This window comes from Panthera uncia, chromosome F2 (assembly GCF_023721935.1).
Source record: "Panthera uncia isolate 11264 chromosome F2, Puncia_PCG_1.0, whole genome shotgun sequence".
Taxonomy (NCBI): Eukaryota; Metazoa; Chordata; class Mammalia; order Carnivora; family Felidae; genus Panthera; species Panthera uncia.
In genome coordinates, this window is record NC_064812.1 from 19,049,373 (window position 1) to 19,077,250 (window position 27,878).

General features: G+C 35.7%; 1 protein-coding gene across 3 annotated transcripts in view; it reads right to left on the reverse strand.

Annotated features, from left to right (window-relative positions):
* Positions 1-1,603: 1,603 nt before the first annotated feature.
* Positions 1,604-27,878, reverse strand: part of MTBP (MDM2 binding protein) — an 84,914-nt gene continuing 58,639 nt past the window's right edge. The window contains exons 15-22 of one of the 3 annotated variants that reach the window (XM_049632949.1): positions 23,959-24,076; positions 19,170-19,325; positions 16,294-16,389; positions 9,303-9,569; positions 7,156-7,405; positions 6,463-6,576; positions 3,188-3,253; positions 1,604-2,629 (exon numbers count right to left, since the gene is read on the reverse strand). In XM_049632949.1, the coding sequence (XP_049488906.1) occupies positions 2,591-2,629; positions 3,188-3,253; positions 6,463-6,576; positions 7,156-7,405; positions 9,303-9,569; positions 16,294-16,389; positions 19,170-19,325; positions 23,959-24,076 (1,106 nt within the window). In that variant the 3' untranslated portion in view covers positions 1,604-2,590. Of the gene's footprint in view, positions 2,630-2,764; positions 3,254-6,462; positions 6,577-7,155; positions 7,406-9,302; positions 9,570-16,293; positions 16,390-19,169; positions 19,326-23,958; positions 24,077-27,878 lie in introns of those variants that run through there. The other 2 variants (XM_049632948.1, XM_049632950.1) reach the window with 2 other exon arrangements.

The following is a 27,878-nucleotide window of genomic DNA, read 5'->3' on the forward strand; positions in this document are numbered from 1 at the left end:
CTCCCTCTCTCCGCACAGCTTGACCTAACCCCACCACCCAGTCACCTCCCAAGGCTCACTGGCCTCATGCGGCAAACAAGGGATGCAGCAAAGGTGCAGTGTTTTTGGAAACTGTATTTGATGACTCTTTCTGGGGCAAACAAGGTTGGGTATCAGTTTCATATAGTTCAACTGAATACAACAGAGAATGTACAAATTTAATCAAGCAGATTGGATCTGGGCTTTCTCTATCAACTATCTGGGAATATGAACACAGTGGAGACTCTGATAGGACAATGGGCTTTTAGAAGGAAATCAAGACAGAGTGATTTGCCTAAGTATCTAGGTGAACACTCTAGTACCCATGTTACGCAGCATGCAACAATTCCAAGTATACGGTTTGATGAGTTTTGAGAAATGTGCAGCCAGGACACCTACCATCACAACCATGACATAGAACATTTATATTACCACAAAGTTTCCTCGTGTCACTTTCCGGTCACTCCAACATCTGACCCCAGGAAACCATATTTGCTTTCTGTGACTCTGTATTTCCTCTTCTAGAATTTCATATTTCTGCCATTTTCTTCTGAGCGCATTTTGAGAGTCATCCATATGTTGCTGCATATTTTTAGTTTGTTCTATTATATTGATAAGTAGTATTTCATTACGTGGATATTTTATTTTATTATTATTTTTGGTGGAGGGAAGGAGGGGCAGAGGGAGAGGGAGAGAGTGAATCTTAAGCAGGCTCCATGCTCAGTGCAGAGCCGGACATGGGGCTCGATCTCACAATTGTGAGATAATGATCTGAGCTGAAATCAAGAGTCGGATGCTCAACTGACTGAGCCACCCAGGCGCCCCATGGTTATTTTATGATTTGCTTATCCATTCACTTATTGATGGACATCTTGGTTGTTTCTAGTTTGGTGCTACTAAGCATTAAGTGAGTATGAGTATTTAGTGCAATTTTTTGCACGACACAGGCTTTTATTTACCTTGGGTAAACACGGGAATGGCTGAGTCATATGCAGAGTGTAAACTGAATTTTATAAGAAACTCAAATATTTTCCAAAATGATTATTGCATTTTCCATTCCCAACATCAGTGCAGGAGATTTCCAAATGCTCCACATAGTCACCAAGACATGGTGTCATCAGTTTTAAAGTTTTATACATTCTAGTTGGTGTTTAGAGGCATCTCATTAATTTACATTCTCTTGACGAGTGAGGACACTAAACATCTTTTCATGTGTTTATTGCCATTCCTATATCTTCTTTTGTAATATCTTCTTGTAATATCTTTCATGTGTTTATTGCCATTCCTATATCTTCTTTTGTTAACATTTTGTGGAATGTTTTTTCAACTCCTTGCCTATTAAAAAAAACCCTCTAGGTTATGTCTTAAGTTGTAAGGGTTCTTTGGTTCTTTATATACTGTAAATAAAATGCTCACCCTCACTATTTTTAGTCACCAAAAAAGGAAACAGGGACTCTGCTGGTGGGTATGCAAACTGATTTCTCAGAAAGGCAATTTGGAAATATTACCATCAGTCTTAAGACTCACAAATTCCACTACTAAAAAGTTATACAGAGAAAATAATCAGTGATGCATTAGGAAGATTCATTACAGTTTTATTTATAATAGGGAAAAATTGAGCCTATTATGTCTAACAATGGGGACTGGTTAAACAAATTGTGGTTCCTTGATATTACACAGTTATTAAAATTATATATATATATATATATATATATATATATATATATAATTCATGATATGTTGTTAAGTGGAAAACAGGCTATTAAATTAATACACAGACAAATATGAACACACATACACACATATACACACATATATGGCTCCAACTTTTAAAATATTTTAAAAATAATTACATATATATTTTAAAAATATTACCAGTGGTTACCTAGAGATAGTGGGGCAATGTTGGAATTTTTTTTACTCTGTTTTGTATTTTCTGCATTTTCCAGATTTTCTACCATGAGAAAAGATCTTGTTTTCTGGGAGTCTCTACTTAGTCATTTTCACTATATCTTATTTTCACAATTTCTGCCCTTTCTTCATTTCTAATCCCAAATAAACATGAATAGCTCCAACAGCACTGGCCCCGAGGCAGGGCTAAGGGAAGACAGCTACCTGCGTAAATGTTTTTACCAATATTTTCTAAACCAGGAACTTCCCAATAAAGTATGCTGTTGTGTCACATGAGAAAAGCCACTGGCAATGTCTTACTTGAGATTCAGTCATTTTATCTGGCCTAACAACAAAGACATTTACCAAGAAGAAAAGAAGTAACTTTTTCTATTTATTGAAATAAATAACCAAGAGTAAAGATTTTAAAACATATTTTAAAATATTAACCTTAAAAATTAAAATATAGTGAAACTGTAAAATAAGTATACAATTAAAAAAGCACATTAATTGAGCATCCTCAAAACTATATAAATATTGGATATTTATAAAATTATTTAGAGACAAAACATCTATTCTATGAATAAAGTTTGAAATTTGCTTATAATTTTCAAACTAAAGAAACAAATAGGAAATAACAGCTCTGGCCAATTTATAACTGTCCAAAGAGAAAGATTCTGTGTTATTTCTTGCTTGTCTTTTCTAATACCCATTCAATCACCTAGGAGGAGAAAAAATGTGATTATTGTTTGTTTCTACTGAAAACACAAGGGATAGCAAAAGATAAAGTTCAAACAGTATCATAGAAATTTGAAATTAGAAGTAGCGCGTCAAAATCTTAAAACACATTTTATCTGAAAAGCACATTTTATTTTCTAACTGAAGGAAAGAAAACTGAAGGTAGATTTCGACTGCAGAGTACAGGAATTGTCCTCACTGAACACAATAAAGATTCTGCTCTATTTTTTCACCTTTTTAAAAAAACGTTTTCAAAGGGTCACTGGAAAGAAATTAAACCAAACTCTGAAAACAACTAATCAAAATGGATTAATTTTTCCAGCTCTTTGGATTTAAAAATATTTTTCTTTCTTAACATCATTTCTAGAAACTCTTTTGTTAGTAGAGCAACCTATTAAATACTCCAAAATGCTCTGTTTGCATTAGTCTACTATTAAGTATTTTAAGGAGAATTCTTACAGCATATATAACAGCATTGTAGCTACCCTAAAGTAAAATAGCAATTTAATTGAATGTAGTTTCTTGGGAATAAGCTATTTACCTGTACAGCATTGTTGTTTGCTGTTTTCTTCATTTCTTCAAATAAACCCCTTGAAGTTTTAAGATCCTAAATATAACAAAATAGAGCATTTCATGATTTGTACATTAAATTACAGAGAACAAGTCATTATTAATCAAATAAACTTGAGATTATCCTAAAACATTGTACAAGTATCAGTGGGACTCAGGAAATATTACAAAAAAAAAAAAAAATCAAAGTAAAAGATTATAATTAGCTCTACCCTGAAGTATCAAGATACTTTAACATCTGTAACAACAGGAAAATACATATAAATATATATAAGTGTACTATATATATATATATACATATATATATATATATATAAAATATATATATATATAAATCTATGTCATTCTAACCTCATATTCGCAGCAGTACTGACCAAATCTAAGCTTCATCTTTGACTATGAGTATCCACTAATGCTTTGGTACTCAGGAAATGAATATACAGCATTTGTATTTATTTTTTAGATAAAATCTCTTTTTTCTCTTCTTTTCGTTTAATTCATTCCAGAAAAAAGAGGGAATGACTCTTTGTTGACAGGAAAGGAAACTGAAATCTCTTGACTTTAAAAAAATAGGATTATATCAGATTACAAAGTAAAAAAAAAAAAATGTATTAAAAAAAAAAAAAAAAAAAAAAGCATAAAAAAAAAAAAAAAAAAAAAACAGCAGTCCTCTGCTGTACCTCTAAGTTATGCTTCCCAGAAGACAGACGGCCACTTTCAGTTCTTTTAGCTGTTTCTCTTATTTATACCTTCAGGTTTCTGAATAATATGCTTATGCTGCTACTTTTTGATTTAGGAATTAGAGGCAATGAACACTGTTATGGGTTCAGGTAGTGGGTTCAGGTGTCTGAATCCTGCCAGCCCCTCCCCTTCCTCTCAATAACTGTTGGGCCACATTTTTTATTAATAAATAGTGTGTTTGCATTATTATACCTCCGTAAATACAGTTCAGTCTTGAGCTAAGTATGTATTATAATTATCCTCTCGTGTAGCATTTTGTCTATCCTGTAGTTAAATTACATTTGCTTAGTTTGCCATGTGTGTAATTCTAGGTACCCCCCCACCCCCGCCAAATGCTGCAATAGACTGATTCGACGTACAAACAGCAAAGTTGTTTCAAATACTCAAATACACTGGATAATCTCTCAGTTAAGGTTTTATAAAAATTTGATTTTTATTCTTATTCTTATTTTTTCACCTGGCAATCTTTCTCCCAAAATCTGCTCTGATTTGGTCTAACTGCTCCTTAGGTCAGCTCTTGGTTTTCGACTCAGTCCCTTCTTCTGCTAAACTTCATCCTCTTTGCAGATGCTTTGAAGCACCTTCTGCTCCCCTATGTTCATCTGTTGAGTTCCTCAAAGTCCATATATCAGTGAAAGCATATATTTGTCTTCCTCTGACTGACTTATTTCACTTAGCATAATACCCTCTAGTTCCAACCACGTTGTTGCAAATGGCAAGATTTCATTCCTTTTCATTGTCTAGTAGTATTCCATTGGATATACACACCCCATCTTCTTTACCCATTCATCAGTCAATGGACATTTGGGTTCTTTACATAATTTAGCTACTGTTGATGGTGCTGCTATAAACATTGGGGTACATGTGCCCCTTCAAATCAGCATTTTTGTATCCTTTGGATAAATTCCTAGTAGTGCAACTGCTGGGATGTAGAGTAGTTCTATTTTTAGTTTTTTGAGGAACCTCCCATTTTCTTATCCTATGTTTCCTGATTTTATCATTTGATTCTAATTTCTGGTAAATTTCTTCATCTCAACTGTTCAGCCTTTCTGTTGGATTGATTTTATCACATTTTTAATTTCAAGAAGCTTTCATGTTCTATACAGTTTCTGGAAACAGCATCCTGTTCTAGTTTTACGGATGCAATTATCTTCTCTCTGAGAGAATTTTAGTTTTTATGAAGTTTTCTACAGCTTTCTGCTCCTTAAGAGTTCCCTTCATTCCTTTACATTTTGGTATCTCTCTACTGGAAAACCCTCAAAAGTCTGCTAATCCTTGGAGGCCCAATCATATTTAAAAATGAGATATAAAATTATATTGGAAGCTCTGTCTGGAGGCGTTACAAAGTAGGGTTATTAGGAGGCCAGCTGGTTTTTTCCTTGTGGCCTTTAAATCTTTTGTCTCCAGAGACTACTGTCTGCACTGTCACAGAGCTGGGGGGGGAGAGTACATGCAGTGGACCGTGAAGTTACCCTTGTGGCAGAAGGACCTGTAGAGCAAGGTTCCCCAGTTCCCTTTGTAGATCTTTATTCAATCCCCTTATCTTCCGCCTGGCACCACACTCCTTTCTTCCATGATACTCGGTGTCTTCAAACCTTGAGCACCTCGGAGACCTGTTACATGAAGTGGTTTGTTCCTCACTGGTGCTCCGCGGGGCGCGGGCTTCTCCATCTTCTCCATGATACCATGCTTCTGTGGGCTCTGTCTTGTTCAACAACGTACTAACCATACTTCTACACTTGTTTTCTGTCTTTGTTTCTTTGTTTTTGTACTTTAATACCATCTTTCTTGAGAGATTTTAAAAAGAAGGCGAATTAAATGCACATGGTCAATCTGTAGTTTTAACCAGGAACTCACGCACAACTCTGATTTCAGTCCGAAACTCTAAAAACTGGAGATAATCCAACAGCATCCAAGTTTTACAGAAGCATCATCTGCGTGGCTGATCTGTCCAATGTCTTACAACTAGCTGATAGTGGATCCAAAATTAGGAACAGGGTGTTCTGACACTCATCCCAGTTGCCTTTTTCACTCTATACTAAAATTACTAATTAAACATGTTTTAAAGCTTTAAAGTCAAAGAGTTGTTAGGGAGATACTGAGGATACCAGTTAAAATGTAGTTTTCTATATATGAAGACAAAACTCAATATAAAATATTTTGGCTGCAATTTTTTTTTCTCTCTTTTTTTTTTTTAAAGAGAGAGAGGAGAGGGGCAGAGGGAGAGAGACAGGGTCCTAAGTAGGCTCCAAGCTCAGTGTGCAGCCCAACATGAGGCTCTATCCCACAACCATGAGATCATGACCTGAGCCAAAATCAAGAGTTGGACGCTCAATGGACTGAGCCACCCAGGCACCCACTGGCTCCAGTTTTTCTATCTCCACTAAAGAAAAAAAAAAAAAAAAAAAAAAAAAAAATCTGGTAACAAGTTATAAGCTAAAATGTACTTTGTCAAATAGGAATATCAGGACCTCAATTTTGCTGTTATGAAAGAAGACACTGTACCTTCAGATAGAACTTGGAGATCTCAAAGAGACGTTGGCTGCATGCAGTGAAACATCCATGAGCTTCAGTAATGCTGTGTTTCTTCAGGGTTTCCGTAACTACCTCTTTCAGTATCTTGAATAGAACATAACATATGACTAATATTTCTTGGAAAAGGTACAAATGTATTGCTTCTTTAGATTTGTGTGAATTACACACCCATGTAACTCTGTGAAAGATAAGTTTATCAAGACAAAACAACTGAGGAAAAAAAAGAGGTCTGGAATATTTATATGGTCACACATATCATAAGATATCTGTCAGGAATAAATGACTGGAGTATATTAAGAGGAATTCATATCATGAATTCTCAAACAAAATCTGAGTGTAAAGGCTACATATAGTAGAGATGTACATAAGTGTATTTATTTTTTATTATGGAACATTTCAAACACTGAAAAGTAGAACATTTTATAATGAATCCTTATTTCAATATATCAGTTTCAATAAGGATCAATTTGTGGCCAATTTGTGGCTAATTTCATTTACACCTCTGCCCACTTATCCATTATCTTTCTTATGTTGGATTATTTTAAAGTACATTACCGATACCATGTTATTCCATTCATAAAATTTTTAGACATACATTTTAAATGAACTAAGTACAGGAATTTCTTCCCATGTAGAACTAAGAGACAGGAAAGAAATCTTTACCCGTGTGTGTTTCTGTGATCTTGATTCCTTAATTTGCCTTGATGTTTTTGATCCATGCACACTTTTTTGACCAGAACTGGCTTTTGTAGTGACTTTTGAAGTTTCATTGCTAAGAACTGGAACAGATGGACAGGTCACAGATAATGATCGCTCTGCTCGTGGTTTTCTGGACGTCACTGCATGATGATGAGGATTAGTGCTGCCACTTGTCTGAGAAAGAACAGAATCTGAACTTTCAGACTTCACAAGTCTATTGTGGAGAAATATATCAAAAACACAAATGAAGTGAATCAACAATGAGGCCCATTTTCTGTCTTAAATGTGACAACTATATCCACTGAAACATAAACCTAAGAAAAGCAAACAAGATTTCTTGCTGCTACTGCCTTAAGTAATTGACAACTATACAGTTGCTCTCTTAGTTCTTCAAATGAGTGACTAAAACATACAAAGCAAGGAACAACAAACGAGAATTTCAGCTAGGAGGAAAAGCAACGAGGAGTATGCTGTTGCCAGCCCTGTCAATTTACAACTTCTCACCTCAATCAGCTCTGGAACTCCAGGTGGTGATATTTGTAAATTTAATAATCAGCATAAGTACTTATGCTTTTCTATAAAGATAATTTTGACTAAGAAACCATAACCGATACTTATTGTACCCATGCAATTACCTGGGCAAAATAAGTGTTAAATACAAATGAAACTAAAGTTGGATCATGGTTCCATCTCTCTAAAATGTTTAAATTTCCTTTTACAAGATAGGGTCTCATATCCTTCAATTCTGCTAACCCACAGACCACAGTGTTCTTTCTTTTCCAGAACACATATCTTATTATTAGTCTCAAGTCAGAATAAAAAACATTCCTACAAAATACAGTATAGGAAATGTTAACAGATTTGCTTTTTAGGTTTATCATGTATAAAAAGTACCATGAATTTATAAAGTCCTCATAAAAATAATTTAGTTATTACATGGGCATCTGAGTGGCTCAGTTGGTTAAGCATCTGACTTCAGTTCAGGTCATGATCTCAAGGTTCGTGGGTTCCAGCCCCACATCGTATTCTGTGCTGACAGCTCAGAGCCTGGAGCCTGCTTCAGATTTTGTGTGTGTGTCTCTCTCTCTCTGCCCCTCCCCCTCTCATGCTCTGTCTCTCTCAAAAATAAATAACATTAGAAAAATTTTTTTAATTAAAAAATGATAATTTGGTTATTCCATATCAGGGAAATAGTATTCTAATATTTCTAACTGCTCCAAAAAAAAAAAAAAAGATCTGAAAGTCTCACTTTAACATATTTCCTAATTTTTGAAAGATTTACATACATACAATAAAAATTTAAAGCTTGCTGTAGATGCCAAAGACCTAAATTTGACAAAGGTACTAAAGATCTACGAATCCAACAGAATTCAGAGTGTTTACGAAAACTTCTGTTCCAGTATTTGGACATTTTCCTTAGCTAGCAAAAAAAGGGTCTGGAAAAGTTTCTTATAATATTATGTAGTGTTTTAAGCTATATTTTACGTGAAACAATGGAAGTCCCTGTTGAAGGGGCCGGGGCAGGCAGAAAGCAGTGGGAGGAGGCAGGCAGACAGTAGGAAAGCTGCCATCCCCAAACCCCCTCTTCCACAAAGCAGTTCTGCTGCTTCTGGGTAAGCTCGCGAGTGTTGCATGGCTTGACCACTTTACAGTCCATCATGCTAACAGACTGTATATTAGCATAGAAAGCAAGAAATTCCAAGTCAAGTCTTTTTATAACTTACAAGTGTAAATACAACTGCTCACGATGAAAACAAAATTCCTGATATGAAGGAATATTAATCTAAGATCTATGCAGAAAGCTACTTAAAAATAGGAAGGACTAATATGGCTCAGTCAGTTGAGCATCCAACTCTTCGGTTCAGGTCATGACCCTGGAGCTGCGGGATGGAGCTGAGCCCTGTGTCTGGCTCCACACTGAGTATGGAACTTGCTTGGGGTCCTCTCTCTCTCTCTCTCTCTCTCCCTCTGCCCGCTTCCCCGCTCACACTCTTGCTCTCTGTCAAAAAAATTTTTTAAAAATAAAAGTCAAACAAATAAATAAATAAAAGAGTACTCTAGGCACTAACACTTTCTGTCAAGAGACTATTTTTATGTACTTAACATATCACCTTTTGGGGGGATAAAGGCAATTTAGATCTTTTGATCTCCTTTTCAATCGAGACACTTCAGTTCGGAGCTCACTCTGTGGAGCTTCTCCGTCAGGGACGCTTCCAGGCTCTGACAAGACTGCAGGTGATGGAAGAGGGCTCAACACCGTGGGCACCGGAAAACCCTCTCTGGTGCAGGTGGTCTGGGTTTCATAACGAATAAGACGAGACTGAAGTTCAGAAAATCCCCCGTCTCTTTCTAGTGCTTTTCGGTCATCCAAGCAATATCTGAACAAGAGAAAGACCATTAAAATCACAGTCTCCAGGACGGCAACGGCCTTCCCCTGCCAATTAGGAAACGGCGGAACATTTACTTGAAAACCTCTTACTTTAAATTCCTAATAATTGTTGAGCAAACGGCTGACTTCCCTCACGAGTTCAGTTTTTTCTAGTCTGTTAGATGACGTGGCAAAAGATTAAAAATTTTGAAGTACGATCTGATTCCTCTTTGACTATTTCTGGGCAACAGATTAAGCTAATCCTCTGGCTTATTTTCAAAATAATAGAGTTGCTGTCTTAATACTCTTTAAATCTCTACCAACCTCTGATTCCTCAGTATGGTTGATATGTAACAACACGAGATGCTGACTTTTGTTAGAAAGGGCAAGTTTATTTTCAACAGAAAGATGAAAAGGGTATAAAGGTATTCTAACTGGCTCACCAAACACAGCTCAGAACACTTAAAATTTTTCTTTGAAACTCACTTCCCCCCTTTACTGCTGATTGACAGATTTTTTCTTCAAACAACTTCAACTGTCCCTGTGCATCTGGTTTCTAGCCAAATCTGATTCAAGGAATCAATGAGAAGTTAGCTCAGTGAATGCTTCTGGACATAAAGAAATTACATGTTGTTAAGTACAACAAATAAGCATATCAGGAAAATCACCTATGAGGTATGCGGCCTTGGAATACTCTTTCTTCCCTTTCTCCCCTGCTACAGCTGCATCAGGGAAACACAAATGGCTTCACATACATGATGGGTGGACCATAAAAATTAAAACCTTTCTTTACAATCCGTCCTCTTGGTTTATAAAATTCTAAGACGTTCCCTAAAATCAGAACTTTGGGTCCATAAGCTTTTAGTTCAACCCCCAGGGAGTATATCATTACCCTAACATCTGATTGCCTGCCAGAGGCTTTAAGGACTTTTTCTATCCCTTGTGACACTTTCATATTTGATTTTGAAGAGCCGGACTCCCTGGATTTATTTAAATCTGGCTCCACCACTGATTAGCTGTTTGGACTTGGCCAGATTGCTTAACTTTTATCTATGCTTCTGCTGCCTCATTTGCAAAATGAGATTGACACCAGTCATCTCCAAGAGCCACTGTGAGGATTCCTTGAACAGGAACATGTAAGCACTCAGAATCAGTGCCTAGAACATGCAAGCAAAGCAGTGAATAAATGTAGGCTGCTCTTGCTCTTATCATCGTCATCGTCATCATCATCAGCAGCAGCAGCAGCAGCAGCAGGTTTACTTTCTACCACAGCAAACCTTACAGTGTGCTGATAATATGCAGCCTCGCCAGGATTTCAGACCCCGGTTGGTGAGTTCAGAACCTGACTTTAACCAATTTAGTGTAGTAGCTTATGTAAGTTGGAAGAATCATCACGCCCGGGGATCGGTCAATCCATGGCTGACCATTAAAATCACCAGAAGAGCTTTTACGAGATAGATACCAGATCTACATGCCCAGGTTTCTGATTTAACTGGTCTGGGGTGAAACCCAGTCATGCGCGTTTTTTCAAAAGCCGTCCAGGTGACTGTAAGGCATAGCTAGGACCGAAAATCTCTGATTTAACCCAGTAGTTTGCTTTCACAGGGGAGAACACTGAGCTCCCAAGTCAGAATGTGAAGTTGGGGGCCCAACGGGTCTCTCGGTTCTGTAACATCTTTCTCCAGTCTCTTGTTTAATAAAACACATTTCATTAAAAATCAGCAGTAACCCTAACGATCGCTGGTGAGTCCTATTTCTATTCTGGGCAACCGACAGAATCTAGAACAAAATTAAGAACCATGAGTGTTAAGAAAGGTTGTAGGCAAGAGGTAATGTAATGCCTGATGAGCCCAGAGAAAATTTTTGAAAAAAAAGATACAAATGAATATTTTTTTCTACTCTGAGATTTTAATTCTAACATGCAGATATTTTCCTTCCAGTTTTAACATCTCTTGATCACAGCTGTTCATAATGTCATTCCTTCAACTGAATTATGTGTACTGTGCCTGTGGACTGTGCCATTTAAAATGTCTTCAAATGATTATACAATGATCCGGTACTGAAACAAAAAGTACTTTGTAAATAAGAAAGGAACAGAAACAGAATAGCAGGGTGCACATTTGATATTAGTGAAGTGAATATTCAGAGTTGGATGAATGACTTACACTTCTAATATTTTCTTGCAAAACCATAACCAAATGCTTTTATGCATCCAAAGAAAGAAAAATACCTCCAAGAAGACGAGGCTATTTTTGTTTGGTAACTACATAACAGGCAAGGTACTGCCTGGCACACACCAAGCAATGTCAATGAAGGCAGGAGAAACTGCCAGATCTCTTGGGGTAGATGAAAGAAATCTGAAAGCAACAGGAGGCTGGTGTGGCCAACTGTCACAGTTTGACAGCAGAGTTTAATTTGTTGTTAAAGAAAACAGTGCATCTTACAATCAGTGGTACCTAACACTCCAGGATAAAATAGGTGTAAAAGCAGACAAATGAGCCAACAGAGGATATATTTCATTTTGCCTTAAGAAAACACTGATTTGTACTTGAACAGTTTATATGTATTTTTTCCAAATATTCCTTATGTCTGGGTATAGAAGAGCTCAAGGAGTCTAAAAGTTTATAGCAACATGAGAAAGAGAGAACTCTCCTTTCAGCTTCATGTTTATGTTAAAATTCCACTGGAATTTTGTTCCAAGCAGATACATTACCCATGTTGAACATAATATGCCCCCCACACTATATACCCAAATCTTCTGGATTCACCTCCTACAACTTCATTAGTGTGATCTCCATGTCCTCAGATTAAGGACCACAAATGTAAAGGAAACTGAGTCACAGAAAAGATTTGTTTGTTTATGGGGGTGGGTAGCTCCCTATTGCTCGTTTTAAAGTCCTCAACTTCTTACTTCAACTGTTTTTCCACACGCAGACAAAAGTGCAATGTTATTGCATGTAACAGCATGTTGTTTTTGTAGTATTGCTTTCCCTACATACACCAGCTTTTTAATCCATTGTACTGCCATACCCCTAGGCTGTTTCCAATCTGGGGCCATTACGGATAAAACTGCTCTGTACCATCTTGTTCAAGTCTTCCTGTGGAGTTGTGATTTCTCTCTCTTGGGAAAATGCCTAGTGTTGGAACTGCTGAGCCATAGGATCTGAGTATGTTTAGTTTTATAACGAACCTGCCAGATCCTTCTCTGGAGTAGATCCATCATTTCATACCCCCACCAGCAATGTATGACAGTTCTGATTGTTCCATATACTTGTCAATATTCATCAGTCTTCTTTAATGTTAGCCACTTTGGTGGCTGCACAGAATTTTATTTTATGGATATACTATAATGTATTGAACCAAGCCCCTACAGTTAGACATTTCCAATGTTTCTTGTTTTAAGTAACCTTGTGGAAAATACCCTTGCATAACAACTTTCAGTGTACATCACTTTTTTTTTCATTAGGCTAAATGAATTAACCTGATGTTATAAACATTTGCGTGGGTTTTGCTAAATTACTGAGCAGCCCTCCACACAGGGTGTAACAATTACACTTCTAGAAGCCGGCTTACTCCTTCCTGTTCCTTAACTACTACCGGGACTTTGTAAGTGAAAAGCACCCTCCCCGTTGTTTCTATTTACATTAAGGATGTAAGTTTAAAAGCAAATAAAAAAAGAGTTGATAAAAACAATTTGCCATGTGTATCAGTCATTTGTATTTCCTCTTTGATAAACACATAGCTCAAGATTTTGCCAGCTTTTCCACAGGGGCATTTATTTTATTTTCTCACTGGTTTGAAAGCATTCTGTAACCACAAAAGAAAATACCTTCTCATTTATGTTCAACAATATTTTTCTCAGTTTAATCCTTACTTTAAGGATTTCTTTTGTTTCTGTTGATTACTGACGCCACTGTTTTAAAATTCGGAGACATCATTCTTTTCTTTTTTAGAACAATGAATAAAAAAGTCTTCCCTGTATTTAGGACAGATGTTCCCCTACATTTTATGCTAGTTCTTTCCTTTCACAATTTTTCACTTTTAATTCTGAATACATCTGGATTTATTTTGATATTTGGTGTGAATTAAGAATCATTTTAAATTAATTTATTTTTATTTGTGTATTTAATCATGTTCTCACTATTATCTACTGAATATTTCACTTTTTGCTCTCTGATTTGAAATTCTTCCTCTATTAGATCAAAGTCCAATGTGTACTTGCTTTTTTCCTTGGACTTCCTATTTAGGTCTAGCTTTATAATAAAATTTTCTGGTTATATGATAAAATGTATTTCATTCTTTAAATAAAAGGGAGGAGGCTTACCAGATAAATTAAAGAATTATTTCATCCAAAGGTTCAAGGTTAAGAATTATATTAAATATTTACATGTATTCCTGAAGAACTGATGCCTTTAGAATATGGAATCTGTGTATAGGGAAACAAGGATGTTTCCCCTAAGTAATCAACGTTGCTTTTAGGTCCCCTAATATAGAGTATTTGCAATTTTTTCCATTCTATATGTCTTGCAAAAATACTTCTAATATTTATGGTTTTATTTGCTATTTTGAATGAGATCTTTTTTTGGAGTGTTTAAAATGGGAAATGGTTGGTTGAGAGTAAACTAGACTTGTAAATGTTTCATCACTGGCCACTTTTCAAATTCTATCACTTCTAATAATTTTTCAGGTCTCTTCTCTGTCAAACAAAAAACAAAAACAAAAACTTCTTATGGTCTCCTTTTCAATACATACAACTTCTTTAACCTTTCTTGTTTTCCTTATTTTAATTGATTGGCCCAAACAATGGTTAAAACAGAAACATTCAGAACAATGGTTGACAGAGGAAAAAAAAAAAAAACCAGTGAGGGCAGTATCTTTTTCTGGCACCTGACTTTAATGGGGAGTTTAATTTTGATGCTTGAAAATAACTGGATATTTTGCCTCTAGTGTCAAACTTACATACATACTCTTTAAATGAAATAAATCTTATTCAAATATAGCATGGAACCTAAATATGCCTAGAAATGACGTGTTGGGTGACCATCTGTATTTTCTCAGTTGTACCAACGTCCTTCCAGTGTGTCTAAGCTAGAAACCCTAAAGAAATTCTTGTTATCTCCTTCCTTCTCATCCCCACCATCTACTTGGCCTAAAGTTCTTTAGAGAGCTTTAAGTTTGTAAATCTCCTTTCTATTTTCACTGCCTGGATAGTATTTTAGTCCTTCAACATCTCCTGCTTGAAATACTTCAACTCAATTTATCAAAAGCCAGTGAGATTTCTTCCAATGGCACAAACCCAAGCATATAACCTCATGCTTTAAAAATAAAAATAAAGGTTTTTTACTCCTCAAAAGTAAAGATCAACTTTCCTCCCATGTCACTAGTGACCTTCAGACGTCATGATTTGGTCTCATTACAGAACAATATGTTTATCACTCTTAGTCAGAAACAAAAATGTGGTTTCACTTCCTAGAATCTGTACCTCTGCACTTTGCTGCTACCCAGACATTGTCTTTTTTGTCAGGTAATCTCCTATTCATTCTTTAAAATTTAGTTCGGATTTCCTCTTTGAAATACTCCCAAATACTTCCTGCCATTTATTTCTTCCATCCACTCAGCAGACATCTGTATTTTAACACTACTTATATTCTACTAACCTTACGTGTTTTTTTTCTTTCTCCTCTACAGAGTATATGCTTCTTAGGAAAATAATTATCTTTTGTATCTTTAGCCCCTGAGTGAATGACCTTCAGAAAAGTATTTTTAAAGTTTATGTGAAATAAACATTAAGTTTACAAGCCGGGGCACCTGGCTGGCTTAGTCAGGTAAGCGTCCAACTTTGGCTCAGGTCATGATCTTCCGGTTCGTGGGTTCGAGCCCTGCATAGCTTGCATTGGGCTCTGCTGACAGCTCAGAGTCTGGAGCCTCTTTCGGTTTCCCTGTCTCCCTCTTTCTCTGCCCCTCTCCCTCTCACTTGTCTCTCCCTTGCTCTCACACATTGAAAGAAGAATTTAAAAAAAAAGTTTAGAAGCCACTCAAAATAGCATGCTTCAGGTGATCACTGATAAAGTTGCTTCTTAAACGTTAAGGTAAATCAAGTCCTTATTCATTTATGGAAAACCAATAGAAAGTAAGTTTTGCTTTATGCACGTAAAATATTTTGCAAAATGAATCATCAAGGCTTGAAAATTTATCATCAAATATTTTATCATCATTATTCCAGTTCTTGTTCTTGTGAAAATGGCAGATGCGCACATTAGCTCAGAAACTTTTAATACCTTTATGCAAAAGAATCCTTTGAAATTTTATTCGGACTGGTCAATTAAAATACTATAAAAATTTATACACAATTAATGTGTTACAAATGGGAACACATTTCATCTAATAGTTACTGAGCAATTACAATGTAATTAGTGAACAGGAACTAGTATAAATACACATTTATAACACAGGGACCACAATAATTCTGATTAAAATATCTGGTGATTAATAACAGAATGTTTAAATGCTATAAAAACTGATTAATCATCACACATAACTTTTTTTTTTTTTACAATCGAAGACAATTTCTTAATTTGTGTATGCACTGTTTTGCTTTATAACGCTTTTTGATAGACTTTCTCTTTGGCTCTGTATCTCAATTTATATCATTTTGGTACAGATACCTTTTACACTCACATAAGAAAAGCTTCATCAGCAACACACAGAAGAGTAAGGTGTAAATAAAAACTTACTCAATTCCATGATAATGACATACTGAGGCTTTTTCAAAAGGTAAACCCTGAAGTTTCCGAGGACTAAGTTCCGGTGTCAGAACAAAAGTCTTTTCCCTAAAACAAAAAGTTTTTCATTTGTATTTAAAGTTTATTTAGTGACAAAGAGAAAGTTCAAGAAGGTACCTAAAGGAAGAAATCTGACTTCCTTCTCCATAATTGAATCTTCTATGGGATAAAGTGTAAGTAACATCAGAAAGCTTAAGAAGGAAATCAAACAAAGTTAAGCCTTAAGTGGGTTTGTCACCTGCATTTTCTGTGCCTCAAGTTTTTGAAGTCATGATGTTCTTTATTATTTACTTCACAAAACTATTTTGAGAAATGGATAAATCAAGAATGAAAAATGATTTATAGTGGAAATTTGAGAAGCTGCATTATTTCTGAAGGATTTTTTTTCCCGGTGTAGTCACCTAATGTTTATGCATTTAGTTAAATTCTTTTTTGTGGATGAATAAAGTTAATTTGAAATTTTTGGTAACAAAGCATTTACTTCCTACTATAAGGGATCCAGATTTTTCTTTGCCTGGAAATGCAGTCATCTTGACACCTACTTTAAGAGTTAGCATCCTGTTAAATACCAGAGGATACAGAGACTGCTGACTTCAATTCTGCTTCTGAAGTAGTTTTTCAATCAGCAGGTAGGTGAGAACTAATCATATGGTGAGCTTACATAAAATATTCATGCTCAACCCCATCCACATGCAAACCTGCAGGGGTGTATCAAAATCTCAGGAAGAAAAAGGTCACTGCAATTAGGTTAAGCTCTTCTGATTATTCTGGTAGGTACCCACTCCCACCAACCCCTGCTTCTCTGCCTGAGCTGAGAGGCACTGTTCCAATGCTCAGGATCATGTTCCTGATGGAGAATAGGTTATATGGGAATGGGAGAACAATGCAGTGGTGGCCTTTACATAGTCAATAGAATGAAAACTTGGAAATGGCACATAGAAAGGCAAGCAGGTTGTACAGTACCATAAATACTTGTGCTCTCTCACATTTCCCCCACTATGGCTTTAGTAATAAAAACTGCCCGCTTGCCACTGAAAATTACCTAGGTTGCTATTAATAAGCATTTGAAATTATTACATTAAAATGTAAGGCATATGCTAAGTAATGAGCCCTAAAAACAGAATTATATTCTAACGCGTCCATTTAAAGTGTTCCACAAAAAGTAACACTAATTAGTAACACTAATTTAATGACCCCAGTATTTTGATGACTCATTATTAAACGAATGACTTCTTGATATAAAACAATTCAGGCACCTAGCATTTCACTTCTTCCCTTTACCCATGTGTCTCATTTCTTATTTCAACCCTCTTAGCAACTTTATGTGTTTTTCTTTAATTTTACTCAGAACTTGTTCTTTCTAAAAGAAATGTTTCAATAAATATGTATTTTGTCAGTGTTTAATATCTCTTTGGTATACACACAGGAGTCATGCCTATACTTTAACATTTCAACAGCTCCTTGCATACGCAGACATTTTAGTAAGAATCCACAGGTTCCTGATTCATTGTTATGAAAGCTCATGGTTCGACTTTAACATTAATAGAAGATATATTGGATAATGATGTCATTCTAACACCAAGGAACCATATCAAATTTTCCTAAGTAAATTGCCCACAAATTACCAAAAAAAAAAAAAAAAAAAAAAAAAAGTGTATCTCCACTACGAGTATATCCTCCATCAGGGCATTTAGAAAGACATTCTGTTCAAAAGAGCAAAATCTATATAATTCAGTTTTGGCAAATCCATTTGACTTTGTCAATTCACATTTAATGATCCGGAAGGACAATAATCCAATAGCTAAATAAATGAAAATGTGTATATAATTCTTCACTTTCTTGATTCCCATGAAAAAGATTATCAATCTCTCAAAGTTATGAGGAAGGAAAAATCACACAATTTTTACGTCACTAAGATCATTAAGTCATTAAGACCCAGAATTATTAAGATCCTCAAGTTTTCAAAGTTGTTCCTTTTCTCTCTCCCTCTCTCTCCCTCCCTGCCTCCCTCTCGTGAACATGCACCTAAAGGCAATGAGCTCCGGGATTATTTGTGAAATATAACTACCTTGAAAGAAATGCCTTCCAAAATTTACCTTTAAAATCAATATTTGCCAAAACAAGTTTTGTAAAAGTGATTAAAGTGATCTATAATTTTTAAGGTCCTCTGGGAGGTTTTCAAAATAATGGATTAACATTAAAAAGAAATCGGGATGGTGAACAAATGATTCAAATCTCATGAGTAACCGATGTCACAATTTTACCTATTCATTAAGTCAACTTTAGCAACATCTAGTATTATATTAACTAGTAACTTAGTGGAAGTTGTCTTGGAAGTCAAATCAGTTATAAACTATTCATATAGACACTGAGTTCTTAGTAATATTACAGTTTCAAAAACATTTTTATTGTACTTTTCCATTCTCTTCAGTTGAAAGGCTGTGCTTTTTGCTAATATTGGGCATGACTGACAGTGTCATGACAGGTAATGGCAAAATCAAAACCAAAGAATAACACAGATAAAAGAATTAAAACTTTTTTACAAGTCAAATTATAATTCTTTCTAAATAAGCATTGTCCTTTTTATACAAAGTAGAAGCTACTGACTTCTACCAGGAGTAAACAGAGGTTGCTTTCTTGTTTTCCTTATATTCAATACCACAAAACAGTAACACATTGGCTAAGGTAAAATGTGAGGAACACTGGGATCATCCTTGAGAATTTTGCCTAAGCAGCAGAGGGCATCAACTGGCTAAAGAAATGAGATGCAATGTGCTTTACAAATGATTTTTAAGAAGTTAACTGGCAATTACAAGTTTATAACTTACCCTTTTTGAATCTGTAAAGGTTGAAGATCTCCAACTGGTAATCCATCTGAAGTAAAGAATTTCAGCAATTCCTTAGCATCCAATAAGGTGACTGAATCCCGTGGACCCTCTTTGTGGCCCAGCAACTGTTCAGATGAACGAGGTAATGAACCAGTTCTGAGAAATAGTGTTATGTAGATTAATTAAAAATGGATTAGAATTCACTGTAGTCAGGAAAAGGTGATGTGAGCAGAAACGAGAACAACAGACAAAGAAAACTACAGAATTATTATTTAGGAAAGAAAATAATGTAAAATCTTTGTGAATCATTTAGTATACAAGTATATTTTTAAAAACCCGTAGGTCACGGTGAAACTTGCAGTTACCACAGCAATAATGTTACTACTTAACTAATATAAACATAATTCTATTCTTTATAAGTGATGGCATGATTATTTAGGAGTGTGAAGTTATCAATTCTATAAAACTTAAATCTAAACTGTTTTGTACGTTTGGAAACCCCATAATCTCGTAAATTTTGACAGTAGGGACTAAATGTTCCAATTTTCTATGAATTTGAAAGATTACCTGAGGCACAACCATGAAATGAGACAGTAATCAGAAATCTCCCCAAGGTTTCTCTTAGCCATGATTATAACATTATGAATAAGCACTGAATCATTATTACAGTTGAAATATATACAAGAGTTTATACTTCTCAAACTACTTTACATACAATATGTTCTTAATCCTCACAAATTTCCTTAACAAAGACAGAATAGTTCTTCTCTCAAAATGAAGTTACCACCTGAAAATAAGTACTTTCTAAAGTGAAAGTCAGCATACCAAGCCCAGAAAACAATCATTATTACTAATTTTCAGATAAAGATACTAACACACATTGGTTTGCATTACAAGCCATAAGCCCAGGATGACACAGCCATTTAAAATGACAGTCAGGGGGCGCCTGGGTGGCTCAGTCGGTTAAGCGTCCGACTTCGGCTCAGGTCATGATCTCGCGGTCCGTGAGTTCGAGCCCCGCGTCGGGCTCTGTGCTGACTGCTCAGAGCCTGGAGCCTGTTTCAGATTCTGTGTCTCCCTCTCTCTCTGCCCCTCCCCCGTTCATGCTCTGTCTCTCTCTGTCTCAAAAATAAATAAACGTTAAAAAAAATTAAAAACAAAATAAAATAAAATAAAATAAAATAAAATAAAATGACAGTCAGAACTAGAGTGACTCTGAATTAGGTACTATTTCTACTCTATCACTCTGCGAAGGACCCAAAAACTCACAGAAGTTTAAAAACTAGAAAAAGGAAAATACTGTAGTTTCAGAGAATGCTAACGGTTTTATCAAGCACTATCACAGATCATGCTACTGCTCTGTCACCAAAGTGCAAATCTTTCAATACCTGCACAGAAAATTAATTTCCTGACTTCATAGTAATTCACCTATTCCCTGATTATTTTATTACTCCAATCCAGCATTTTTAGTGGCGATTATATGATTAAAATGTTGACATTATGGTTTTAGACTCCTATTTCTATACATTAAAGATCAATAATCTACCAACAGTGCCCCTCTCCCCCTCCTATCCCCTTTATTTTTAAATTGAAAATATAAATCTAATAAAAAGAGTGGAACAAGAAAATACACAAATATTTTCTCTAAACTTCATTCCCTAGGAGGGCAGGAGCTACGTTATGAGTTTAATTTAATTTCTACATAGCTATTCTCTAACAGTGACTCACAAAGGTTTCTTAATGAATATAACTCCCAGTCATCTTACAGGCTAGATGCAATGAGGATGTGTATAATTTGCATTTACATAGAACCCTGGACACAAGGATATCAAAGCAATATTTTAAATTTTTTTTAAGTTTTTTTTTTGAGAGATAGAGCATGCGTGCATATGCACGCATGCACACACACACACACACACACACACACATACATGAGCAAGGAAGGGGCAGAGAGAGAGAGGGAGAGAGAGAGAATCGCAAGCAGGCTCCATGCTGTCAGCACAGAGCCCTATGGGGAGCTCAGTACCCTGGACCACGAGGTCATGACCTGAGCCAAAATCAGGAGCCAAATTCTCAACCAAATGAACCGTTCAGGTGCCTCCCAAAGCAATTTAAAAGTCCAGTTTATGATAAATTACACCACCAAGATATAGCTAAAATATATACAGGATAGGACTTAGGTTAAAATAACTAAATAAATAAATTAAATAATAGCACTTTATTTTGTTCAGTGTTTTCAAGGTTACAAAGTATTTTTTCATACATTATCTCATTAAACACTGACAACTTTGAAGCAGAACTGGGATTGTTATTCTTATCTTAAAGATGAGGCAACAAAGTCACACAACAGGTGAGTTTGTCCAAAGCCAAATTCTTATGACTTCTGAATTTCACTATGGGATATTCCTTAATGATCCAGTTAAGCCTGTTTTAACAAAATACAAATCTGAATATCTGCAACATAACTTTTGTTCCTAATCAAGAATTCGATGATATCTCCCCATATGGTGATACACTCATAAGTATTTGAGCAATGACTTTGTAAATATCATCGTGAGATACTAAAAAGAGTTCACTGATGATAATGTATAGACTCATCATCACTGCTTGTAATTTAGTATACACGTATGCCTTGAGTAGGAGAAAGGAGGTGAGGGCAGTGAAAGGAGACAGATACACCAATGCAGAATGAGGTATAAAAAGTACAATAAAACAAGTTTCATGAAGGAAGTAGTGATACAGTCCTTGGGTGCTTAATGAAGAAAGAGAACACTGAGTTGCAACATTTATGAACGACTTAAGAGAAAGGTGGTATTTGATCTAGATCTTGAATGACAAACAAGCTTCTAGTTCAAGATGATGGTGCATTAAACATACATGTTAACCTCCCCACTCAAAACAAATGGAAATCACAATGATGAAGTGCCAGTCACTAAATTCATAAGAAGGTTAAGAAACGAAAGGTGAAAAAATGGTGGGCCAAACAAAGGAATAAACTAGAGCAAGCATGTAAATGAGAGCTAGAGAGAAGTCTACAAAAAAACGTAGAATCTGTCTTCCTCCCATCCCACAAAGCCATGGTGAGACTACACTTGGGCTGAGTGGCAACGGGCAGAAATCAGGCAATGTATTTTAAGAACCCTACTAGAACAGTTGTTCAAGTATCACCCTCTCACACCTCCCTTTACCCTTGCAATTTTATCTCCAAGTGAAAAACAGAGAAACTGTTCTCTTCGAAGATCCAGAACTGTGTCTGTCCCAGTCTCAGTGTCAATGCCCCTAGAATAAAGCCCTGTTATTGCAGTGTTGAGTGAAGGACCAAGGCTGCCTCCCTTTTGGAACCCCCACAGGTGCCCTACAGTGAAGTCTACCAGGGATGCTCCACCCTGCATCTCCCCACTCCCAACATTCAGGTGACAGCAGGCAGGCAACAGGTCTACACTTAGAGAAAATAAACACCAACTACCTATATAAAGCAGCTTGGTACTCAATTCCAAGCTAGAAACAATCAAGGACCACCAGACAGGCACTGGAGGAAAGATACACATAAGAGAAAAACACCAGAGGAACAAACAGAACAGATCCAAAGGATAATGAGATATCCAAGGAGCAGATATAACAAGTTAAAAGAAGATTGCAATTAACATCCTGTCAGTATCTCCTGAATTCTCATTATTAATAAAAGAAGAGGTTGCTAATGAAAAAAATGGGAGCTGAGAACAAAAAAGAATTATTAGGAATTTAAAACAGGGCTATCAAAAAAACAACAACAACAACAACAAAAAAGATGAAAGCAAAGGTCAAGAAAGTATCCCAGATGTAAGAGTTCTGATAATACTGATCCCATCTTTGGCTCCATCTAGTTCATGCGACGACTTCTCTCGTGTTTCAAGCCTCTCAGAGGTTAACGTATGCCCTGACCAGAATGTGGAAAGGCTTGTTCTGATCTTCCCTAAAGTTGTTCAGACAACTAGTAGAGATAGCAGAGTTTCTTCCCCTCTCTCGACCTCTGGCACACAGATGGCTCCATGAGGTCTGCTAAATGTTAAACACTTTGACCTCTTACAATGACCTCTGCCTATCCCCTCACTCTACAAAATCTGTGGATTAAGGTCCAGACTTTGTGGAGAATAGCTAAGCACTGGATTGTCATCAGCCTGAAACCCTGTCAGTGAGTTACGCTGAACAAAACTGTGTAGAAGGTATGGAGTGGCTTGCTTTGTTTTTCCATCTCAAAGTGCCTTCTCAGTTTAGGCGATACTTTACTGTCTCTAGTCTACTTTCTAACACCCATATGGTCTGGGAAGGCATCCACTAAAATGTTAACTATGATTATGTACATCCAGAAGGTACAAGTAGAAGGTCAGGAAGAACAGTTACTTTCTCAACATTCTACTCTGTAAACACTCTACCTACTGCTTACAGGATGCATAGATTTCCTTCTTTTTTTTTTTTTTTAATTTTTTAAACATTTGTATTCACTTTTTGAGAGACAGAGAGAGACAGAGGGTGTGAGCAGGGGAGAGAGGCAGAGAGAGAGAGAGACACAGAATCCAAAGCAGGCTCTAGGCTCTGAGCTGTCAGCACAGAACCTGACGCAGGGCTTGAGCCCACAAACTGTGACATCATGACCTGAGTTGGTCAGATGTTTAACCGACTGAGCCACCCAGGAGCCCCTGCATATATTTCCTTTTAATAAAACTAGAAACTACCTGTATTTCATAAACACTAAACTTAAGGATTAAGAAAAAAAATGTTATTTAAAAATACTGAGCTATTTAAATATTACCTCATTTTTTGTTTAGCTTTTTCAAAACTTTCCAAATTTTGAAGAACATGCCTTTCTGGCCATTCCAGGGGATTGGTTTCCATTAGACTTGAAGAACCAGGTTCCACTGAACTGATGTCTAAAGCAAAAGAAACATACATAAGTACTGAAAGTGATTAACGTATTAAATTTTGTTATATAAAAATGCATACATGTAGATCCATCCATCCATCCATGTGCATGTGTACATGTATATATATAAAGTCATGTTGGATTAATTGTATAGTACTTATCTCAGGCATTCATTAAGGATATCTCTGATGGCCCAAGCAAAATTCCATTGAAAAGTTTTTGGGGGGCACCTGGGTGGCTCAGTCAGTTAAACGTACTACTTCAGCTCAGGTCATGATCTTACAGTTCATGAGTTCAAGCCCCGCATCCAGTTCTGTGCTGACAGCTCAGAGCCTGGAGCCTGTTTGCATTCTGTGTCTCCCTCTCTCTGTGCCTCCCCCCCCCCCACTTCCTGTTTGTCTCTCAAAAATAAAATAAACATTAAAAAAAAAGTTTTTTGGAAATGAAAAAAAAAAACCACTGTTAAGCTTTGCCTACTTTACTGTTTCCTCATAAGAAAAGTTATGCACTAGGGGGACCTGCGTGGCTCAGTCGGTTGGCATCGACTCTTGGTTTCATCTCAGGTCATGATCTCACACATCCCTAGGTTTGACGTCAGGCTCTGCAATAGCACTGCAAAGCCTACTTGGGATTCTCTGTCTCCCTCTCACTGTGTCCTTTCCCCACTCACCCATGTCTCTGTCTCTTCCAAAATAAATAAACTTAAAAAAGAAAGAAAGAAAAAAGTTATGCCCTAGAATTCAGAAAACGAATTAGCACTATGAGGACTCCTGTGAATAAAAGCGTAACTTTGTTATTTTTTTGTGAAACTAAATGAAAAGGAGGCAACTGTATGGAGAATATACTGGATATACTATGTGATTTTCATTCCAGGAACAGGAATTAATAGCATTATTTGGAAAATTTCGTATCTTGAAAAGAGATTATTTCATTCTCAAAAGTATGATAATATAGTAAATAACATATGATGTTCTCAGATAAAGGTTACCTTAGAAAGAACTCTCACTTATCCATTAATGTAAGATGCCTTAACATATACATCTTCAAGTAAATCGCTAACATTAAGTGTTATTTCACCGCTAGTAAAATATTTTATGTAAGAGTGTGCTTATCTTTCTAGTTACTATGTTACAATGAACCAACACAGAGATTGCTAAAACATCACAATTCTCATCAAAAACCTAAAGAGACAGCTTCCATTCAAATGATAAATTATTAGTACATCCAAACTATTTAACACTGGAAAAATTACTAACTGTACTACTTTTGGGATTCCAAAACTATCTTATTTTTAACATTTTTTTTGAACTATTACACACTGTTCTAATAAATTAACTGAAAATTAATGGACATCAGTTGTTTGACTAACCATCAGCTCTGACAAAAATACCCATTTTATACTTTGGGGGTCTTACAAAATGATGATTTAGTAAAGGAGTTTTTACATATGAGAAAGAAAAAAAATAAACATAAATGAAAATAGAAGTCAATTACATGCTCTTTTCCCTTTATTTATTAAGCTATTTAACCTTGAACATTTTAAAATATCTTTAATTACTACAGTGGATGGTTCCCAGCAAACACCATCCAAAAATACCACTTCTCATTTCTTAAGGGTACTGAAATATTTTATACAGCAATAGCTTTATAATGAAATAATCTACTTTTTAATGTTGACATGGCTTTCCACTAAAAGTATAAAGAAAATATCATTAGCAGATCTGAACATTTACACGCTGAGTTCACAAAAGAATACAAGAATGTTAAATAAAAGTAAACATTATTGTTCCTAAATATTACAATATAATTAATTGTTCACTCCAGCTACACAATTTACATAAATATAAATGACAGAGGCTAAACAAACATTCAGATGCACTTTTGGGGAATAATCTAATTGAATTCTTACAGTAAAATAACACACAATATTTTATCTTTGTGGCAGTCAGGACACCAGGACATGCTGACAACCAAAAAGCACAAAAAGGGCCTCCGAGAAACCAAGAACATTGCTTCTTTAAAAAAAAGTGTTTTACTTTACAGGAGAAACAAAGAAATAAAAGTGATTCTATAGGGAAATAGGGATTCAAAACCTTCCCTACGCAAATCACAGCAAACAAAAAGGAAGTAATACTGCAGATGAAAATATGTGGATAGTAATATAGGCCATTATAACCTGACATACATAAATATGAATAAATCACAAAGAAAAGGTTACATTGTAATTGGCATATTCTGTTTAATAAAGCAAGAATTATAAACACGTACTAGGAGATTCTTATTAAAATATTTGAAATAATAAAACTGTGATCTTATAAAATTACCTAGAAAACCCATTTATACAGTGTGTTTATGTCCCCATTTTGACAGTTACTGCATTTTGGAGTTCAGATATCACATTTGGCACTGTAAGTTTTTAGCAACTCTGTGGCAATGATTATATAAAATGGTTAGATCAAGACATTTTCTCCATGCTGATTTTTATTTGTTATATATGCTAGAGATTTTATAAAAAAAAAAAAAAAAAGAAAAAGAAAGCAGATCAATAACTCTAACGATTGTCAATAATTCCTAATGAGCGTGGTTGTTAAACAATGGGTCACAATATGAAACATGATTGACCTTATTGCTTCTTTTGCTGTATAATTCACATATAGATGTATTTACTGAAACAAAAGCTACTAAGAATGTTAAAAATCAAAACTTCATTCTTAGAGGAGTCATGTTCAAATATATAACCTGTCAAATTTCAGTTCGGGCTCCAAAAAAAAAAAAAAAAAAAAAACCAACTTCAAGGTTTCTTTCATTTGTTCAACATTATTTGGGGAGAAATGAATTCCTATGTGCCAGGTACTGTACTAAGCTCTAGGGTATTGGAGACAGTAAGCAGGCACACTCCTTATTCTCAAAGAACATATGGTTCAGAATAAAGACACACAATTAATAAAAAATTACATACATAGTATATAATTTAAAATGTAAAAAATAATTCAAAGAAAGATACAGAAAATGAGTACAAGAGGAATCAACTTAAAGTGAGGAAGGTCTGGGAAAACCTTTCAGGAAGTTAACATTTAAGTCAAAGTCTGAAGAATGACTGTCAATTCATCAGGAAAAGACTGGGAGAAAAGTATTCCAGAAAGAGGATACTGCATGTATATAGTTCCTGAGATGGAAAGGGATGTGATGTGCTCAAGGAACGGAAAGACTCTCTGTGGTACTAAGGAAACAGAAATGTGACACAGGAGGAAGCTAGAATTCTAGAAGCTAGTATGAGGGCAGACATCATGTAGGGCTTTTGTAAGCCATGTTAAGGATGACACATTCTATGTATAATGGAAAGTAATGGCAAAGGTTTGAGCAAAGGAGTGATATAATCTGATTTACATTTTAAGATGAGCACCCCATAACTCAGTGTGTTAATAGTGTCCTAGAACTTGACTTTGTATGGGTAACTAGAAGATACATATCCTTACTTACAAAAAAACAATTATTTCAGCCCTTCCTACCTTCCAACTGTTATCTTCTGTACAAATCCTCTGATTAGGCCAACTTCTCTCTTGGTCTCAGTTTGCCCTTTCTTACCTCCATGACTCTGGGTATATTACTTCTTCTCCCTGGAAAATCCTATCTTCTCCGCTCTCTCTAGAACCCATGAATCACTCAAGACCTACATCAGAGTCCCTTGGCTCCTAACAAAGTGTTCTGTGACTATCCTACCCTTGTTATATTCCTTTCCTCTAAACTCACATTCATTAACTTAAAAACTAATATATGGCACTTCATACCAGGCAACTTTCTTTTTTTTT